Source organism: Scyliorhinus torazame, chromosome 3 (assembly GCF_047496885.1).
Source record: "Scyliorhinus torazame isolate Kashiwa2021f chromosome 3, sScyTor2.1, whole genome shotgun sequence".
Classification (NCBI taxonomy): Eukaryota; Metazoa; Chordata; class Chondrichthyes; order Carcharhiniformes; family Scyliorhinidae; genus Scyliorhinus; species Scyliorhinus torazame.
Genome location: NC_092709.1, coordinates 356896086 through 356902669, shown reverse-complemented (window position 1 = coordinate 356902669; position 6584 = coordinate 356896086). Strand labels below are relative to the sequence as shown.

At 68.8% G+C, this 6584-nt stretch overlaps 1 protein-coding gene across 2 annotated transcripts in view; it reads right to left on the bottom strand.

The window, feature by feature from the left end:
• Positions 1-6073, bottom strand: part of idh3b (isocitrate dehydrogenase (NAD(+)) 3 non-catalytic subunit beta) — a 65972-nt gene extending 59899 nt beyond the window's left edge. For both annotated transcript variants that reach the window (XM_072497803.1, XM_072497802.1), the window contains exons 1-2: positions 5964-6073; positions 455-535 (exon numbers count right to left, since the gene is read on the bottom strand). In XM_072497803.1, the coding sequence (XP_072353904.1) occupies positions 455-535; positions 5964-5999 (117 nt within the window). In that variant the 5' untranslated portion in view covers positions 6000-6073. The remainder of the gene's footprint in view (positions 1-454; positions 536-5963) is intronic.
• Between the last annotated feature and the right edge of the window lie 511 nt (positions 6074-6584).

The following is a 6584-nucleotide window of genomic DNA, read 5'->3' as shown; positions in this document are numbered from 1 at the left end:
TCTGAGGAAGGATGTTCTCGCTATGGAGGGAGTGCAGCGAAGGTTTCCCAGGCTGATTCCTGGGATGGCGGGTCTGTCACATGAGGAGAGACTAAAGCGGTTCGGATTATATTCATTGGAAGAGTGAGAGGGGATCTCGTAGAAACAAATAAAATTTTAACAGAATTAGATTCAGAAAGAACGTTCCCAATGGTGGGAGAGACCAGAACTACGGGCCACAGCCTCAGGATACAGGGCAAACCATTTAGGACTGAGGGGACAAGGGGTAAACCTTTTAAGTGGTAATGCACCTCAGTGCTACATACTACACTGAAACAAACAGAACATACTGCATTTAGGCAATACACTTCACAGATCTGCTCAATAAAGTAATTATTTTGAGAAAAACATGTGCTTGCTGCCAGGATACAGTGGGAGTGGAATCAGGAGACAGCTGGACAGGGAATGCCCTTACCTGGGGCTGGGGAGAGCTGCTCAGTGATGGGCTGCTCAGCAGAGCTCTCGAGGAGACAACACTCGGTGCAAAACGTAAATTCTGAAAGAGAAATAAATTAGTAACCAGAGAAATAGGCTGTGGAAAATAGAGAGAGAGAGAGAGGGAGAGAGACTGTGTGGGGAGGGGGAGAGACTGTATATGGGAGGGGGAGGGACTGCGGGGCGAGGGGGATTGTCCAGGGGGTGGGGAATGTCGGGGGGGGGGAATGTCGGGGGGGGGGAATGTCGGGGGGGGGGGGGAAATGTCGGGGGGGGGGGAAATGTCGGGGGGGGGAATGTCGGGGGGGGGGAATGTCGGGGGGGGGAATGTCGGGGGGGGAATGTCGGGGGGGGGAATGTCGGGGGGGGGAATGTCGGGGGGGGAATGTCGGAGGGGGGAATGTCGGGGGGGGGGAATGTCGGGGGGGGGAATGTCGGGGGGGGAATGTCGGGGGGGGGAATGTCGGGGGGGGGAATGTCGGGGGGGGGATGTCGGGGGGGGAATGTCGGGGGGGGAATGTCGGGGGGGAGAATGTCGGGGGGGAGAATGTCGGGGGGGAGAATGTCGGGGGGGAGAATGTCGGGGGGGAGAATGTCGGGGGGGAGAATGTCGGGGGGGAGAATGTCGGGGGGGAGAATGTCGGGGGGGGGAAAATGTCGGGGGGGGGGAGGATGTCGGGGGGGGAAGAATGTCGGGGGGGGAAGAATGTCGGGGGGAAGAATGTCGGGGGGGGGATGTCGGGGGGGGGATGTCGGGGGGGGGAATGTCGGGGGGGGGAATGTCGGGGGGGGGAATGTCGGGGGGGGAATGTCGGGGGGGGGAATGTCGGGGGGGGAATGTCGGGGGGGGGGGAATGTCGGGGGGGGGGGAATGTCGGGGGGGGGGAATGTCAGGGGGGGGGAAATGTCAGGGGGGGAAAATGTCGGGGGGGGGATGTCGGGGGGGATGTCGGGGGGGAATGTGGGGGGGGAATGTGGGGGGGGGAATGTGGGGGGGGGAATGTGGGGGGGGGAATGTCGGGGGGGAATGTCGGGGGGGAATGTCGGGGGGGGAATGTCGGGGGGGGAATGTCGGGGGGGGAATGTCGGGGGGGGAATGTCGGGGGGGGGGAATGTCGGGGGGGGGGGAATGTCGGGGGGGGGAATGTCGGGGGGGGGAATGTCGGGGGGGGAATGTCGGGGGGGGGAATGTCGGGGGGGGGAATGTCGGGGGGGGAATGTCGGGGGGGGGGATGTCGGGGGGGGGAGAATGTCGGGGGGGGGAATGTCGGGGGGGGGAATGTCGGGGGGGGAATGTCGGGGGGGGAATGTCGGGGGGGGAATGTCGGGGGGGGAATGTCGGGGGGGGGAATGTCGGGGGGGGGAATGTCGGGGGGGGGAATGTCGGGGGGGGGAATGTCGGGGGGGGGGGAATGTCGGGGGGGGGGAATGTCGGGGGGGGGGAATGTCGGGGGGGGGAATGTCGGGGGGGGGGGAAATGTCGGGGGGGGGAATGTCGGGGGGGGAATGTCGGGGGGGGGAATGTCGGGGGGGGGAATGTCGGGGGGGGGAATGTCGGGGGGGGGAATGTCGGGGGGGGGGAATGTCGGGGGGGGGAATGTCGGGGGGGGGAATGTCGGGGGGGGGAATGTCGGGGGGGGGGGAATGTCGGGGGGGGGAATGTCGGGGGGGGAATGTCGGGGGGGGGAATGTCGGTGGGGGGAATGTCGGTGGGGGGAATGTCGGTGGGGGGGGAATGTCGGGGGGGGGAATGTCGGGGGGGGGGGAATGTCGGGGGGGGGGAATGTCGGGGGGGGGGGAATGTCGGGGGGGGGAATGTCGGGGGGGGAATGTCGGGGGGGGGGGAAAATGTCGGGGGGGGGAAGAATGTCGGGGGGGGGAAGAATGTCGGGGGGGGAAGAATGTCGGGGGGGGAAGAATGTCGGGGGGGGAAGAATGTCGGGGGGGGAAGAATGTCGGGGGGGGAAGAATGTCGGGGGGGGGGAATGTCGGGGGGGGAATGTCGGGGGGGGAATGTCGGGGGGGGAATGTCGGGGGGGGGAATGTCGGGGGGGGGGGAATGTCGGGGGGGGGGAATGTCGGGGGGGGGGAGGATGTCGGGGGGGGAAGAATGTCGGGGGGGGGAAGAATGTCGGGGGGGGAAGAATGTCGGGGGGGGGGGGAAGAATGTCGGGGGGGGGGAAGAATGTCGGGGGGGGGGAAGAATGTCGGGGGGGGGAAGAATGTCGGGGGGGGGAAGAATGTCGGGGGGGGAAGAATGTCGGGGGGGGGAAGAATGTCGGGGGGGGGGAAGAATGTCGGGGGGGGAGAAGAATGTCGGGGAGGGGGGAAGAATGTCGGGGGGGGGGAATGTCGGGGGGGGGAATGTCGGGGGGGGGGGGGAATGTCGGGGGGGGGAATGTCGGGGGGGGGGGAATGTCGGGGGGGGGAATGTCGGGGGGGGGGAATGTCGGGCGGGGGGGGAATGTCGGGGGGGGGGGAATGTCGGGGGGGGGGGAATGTCGGGGGGGGGGGAATGTCGGGGGGGGGGGAATGTCGGGGGGGGGGAATGTCGGGGGGGGGGAATGTCGGGGGGGGAATGTCGGGGGGGGGAATGTCGGTGGGGGGAATGTCGGTGGGGGGGGAATGTCGGGGGGGGGAATGTCGGGGGGGGGGGAATGTCGGGGGGGGGGGAATGTCGGGGGGGGGGGAATGTCGGGGGGGGGAATGTCGGGGGGGGGAATGTCGGGGGGGGGAATGTCGGGGGGGGGGGAAAATGTCGGGGGGGGGAAGAATGTCGGGGGGGGGAAGAATGTCGGGGGGGGAAGAATGTCGGGGGGGGAAGAATGTCGGGGGGGGGGGAATGTCGGGGGGGGAATGTCGGGGGGGGAATGTCGGGGGGGGAATGTCGGGGGGGGGAATGTCGGGGGGGGGAATGTCGGGGGGGGGGGAATGTCGGGGGGGGGGAATGTCGGGGGGGGGAGGATGTCGGGGGGGGAAGAATGTCGGGGGGGGGAAGAATGTCGGGGGGGGAAGAATGTCGGGGGGGGGGAAGAATGTCGGGGGGGGGGAAGAATGTCGGGGGGGGGGAAGAATGTCGGGGGGGGGAAGAATGTCGGGGGGGGGAAGAATGTCGGGGGGGGAAGAATGTCGGGGGGGGGGAAGAATGTCGGGGGGGGGAAGAATGTCGGGGGGGGGAGAAGAATGTCGGGGAGGGGGGAAGAATGTCGGGGGGGGGAATGTCGGGGGGGGGAATGTCGGGGGGGGGAATGTCGGGGGGGGGGGGAATGTCGGGGGGGGGAATGTCGGGGGGGGGGGGGAATGTCGGGGGGGGGAATGTCGGGGGGGGGGAATGTCGGGCGGGGGGGGAATGTCGGGGGGGGGGGAATGTCGGGGGGGGGGGAATGTCGGGGGGGGGGAATGTCGGGGGGGGGGAATGTCGGGGGGGGGGGAATGTCGGGGGGGGGGGAATGTCGGGGGGGGGAGGATGTCGGGGGGGGGAGGATGTCGGGGGGGGGGAAGAATGTCGGGGGGGGGGGAAGAATGTCGGGGGGGGGAAGAATGTCGGGGGGGGGGAAGAATGTCGGGGGGGGGAAGAATGTCGGGGGGGGGAAGAATGTCGGGGGGGGAAGAATGTCGGGGGGGGAGAAGAATGTCGGGGGGGGGAGAAGAATGTCGGGGGGGGGGGAAGAATGTCGGGGGGGGGGAAGAATGTCGGGGGGGGAGGATGTCGGGGGGGGGAGGATGTCGGGGGGGAAGAATGTCGGGGGGGAAGAATGTCGGGGGGGAAGAATGTCGGGGGGGAAGAATGTCGGGGGGGGAAGAATGTCGGGGGGGGGAGAAGAATGTCGGGGGGGGGAGAAGAATGTCGGGGGGGGGGAGAAGAATGTCGGGGGGGAAGAATGTCGGGGGGGGGAGAAGAATGTCGGGGGGGGGAGAAGAATGTCGGGGGGGGGGAGAAGAATGTCGGGGGGGGGAAGAATGTCGGGGGGGGAATGTCGGGGGGGGAAAGAATGTCGGGGGGGGGAAAGAATGTCGGGGGGGGGGAGGATGTCGGGGGGGGGGAGGATGTCGGGGGGGGGGAATGTCGGGGGGGGGGAATGTCGGGGGGGGGGGGAATGTCGGGGGGGGGGGAATGTCGGGGGGGGGGAATGTCGGGGGGGGGGGAATGTCGGGGGGGGGGGAATGTCGGGGGGGGGAGGATGTCGGGGGGGGGAGGATGTCGGGGGGGGGAAGAATGTCGGGGGGGGGGGAAGAATGTCGGGGGGGGGAAGAATGTCGGGGGGGGGGAAGAATGTCGGGGGGGGGAAGAATGTCGGGGGGGGAAGAATGTCGGGGGGGGAAGAATGTCGGGGGGGGGAGAAGAATGTCGGGGGGGGGAGAAGAATGTCGGGGGGGGGGGAAGAATGTCGGGGGGGGGGAAGAATGTCGGGGGGGGAGGATGTCGGGGGGGGGAGGATGTCGGGGGGGAAGAATGTCGGGGGGGAAGAATGTCGGGGGGGAAGAATGTCGGGGGGGAAGAATGTCGGGGGGGGAAGAATGTCGGGGGGGGGAGAAGAATGTCGGGGGGGGGAGAAGAATGTCGGGGGGGGGGAGAAGAATGTCGGGGGGGAAGAATGTCGGGGGGGGGAGAAGAATGTCGGGGGGGGGAGAAGAATGTCGGGGGGGGGGAGAAGAATGTCGGGGGGGGGAAGAATGTCGGGGGGGGAATGTCGGGGGGGGAAAGAATGTCGGGGGGGGGAAAGAATGTCGGGGGGGGGGAGGATGTCGGGGGGGGGGGAGGATGTCGGGGGGGGGGAATGTCGGGGGGGGGGAATGTCGGGGGGGGGCAGCGGGGGGGGGGGCAGCGGGGGGGGGGGCAGCGGGGGGGGCGGCAGCGGGGGGGGGGCGCAGCGGGGGGGGGGGGGCAGCGCGGGGGGGGCAGCGGGGGGGGGGGCAGCGGGGGGGGGGCAGCGGGGGGGGGGCAGCGGGGGGGGGGCAGCGGGGGGGGGGCAGCGGGGGGGGGGGGGCAGCGGGGGGGGGCAGCGGGGGGGGGCAGCGGGGGGGGGGGGGCAGCGGGGGGGGGGGGGCAGCGGGGGGGGGGGGCAGCGCGGGGGGGGGCAGCGGGGGGGGGGGGCAGCGGGGGGGGGGGCAGCGGGGGGGGGGGCAGCGGGGGGGGGGGCAGCGGGGGGGGGCAGCGGGGGGGGGCAGCGGGGGGGGGGGCAGCGGGGGGGGGGGCAGCGGGGGGGGGCAGCGGGGGGGGGCAGCGGGGGGGGGGGGCAGCGGGGGGGGCAGCGGGGGGGCCAGCGGGGGGGGGGGGCAGCGGGGGGGGGGGGGCAGCGGGGGGGGGGGGCAGCGGGGGGGGGGGGGGCAGCGGGGGGGGGGGGGGGCAGCGGGGGGGGGGGCAGCGGGGGGGGGGGGGCAGCGGGGGGGGGGGGGCAGCGGGGGGGGGGGGGGGCACCGGATCGCCCCGTCCCTCCTCCCGCTGTGTAGGCCGCAGCCTGCGCCTCGAGCTAGATTTCCATTCCAACCTTTGCTGCAGCTCCCAGGACCCTCAGCGCCGCCATCGCGCTCCGCCAGCTGCTTCCGGGTGACGCTCTGCCGAGGAATGTGTGAGCGGACAAGCTGGTCCCACCTTGGCCCAGGCTGAGCCGCTGTGTGACCGCCTGCTGCAGCGCCCTGCTGGCCCGAGGAGCACCCTGCAGCTGCTATCATTTCCTGACATTGAAGTTGATATAACATTGAAATGAATACATTAGACGCTGGAAATACCCATCAACATCTGTGGGTTAGGAAACAGAGATAACACTTGAGTCTTTAGTGTTAAAGAGAAAGAGAAATGCCGCTGTCATTGGGTCATACAGCACGGAAAGTCCCTTCGGCCCATCATGTCTGTCTGGCCATCAGACACCTATATAGTCAAATCCCTTTTATGTTATATGCAGTAGGGAGGCACGGTAGTGCAGTGGTTAGCACAGTTGCTTCACAGCTCCAGGGTCTCAGGTTCGATTCCCGGCTTGCGTCACTGTCTGTGCGGAATCTGCACTTTCTCCCTGTGTCTGCGTGGGTTTCCTCCGGATGCTCCGGTTTCCTCCCACAGTCCAAAGATGTGCAGGTTAGGTGGATTTGCCGTGTTAAATTGCCCTTAGTGT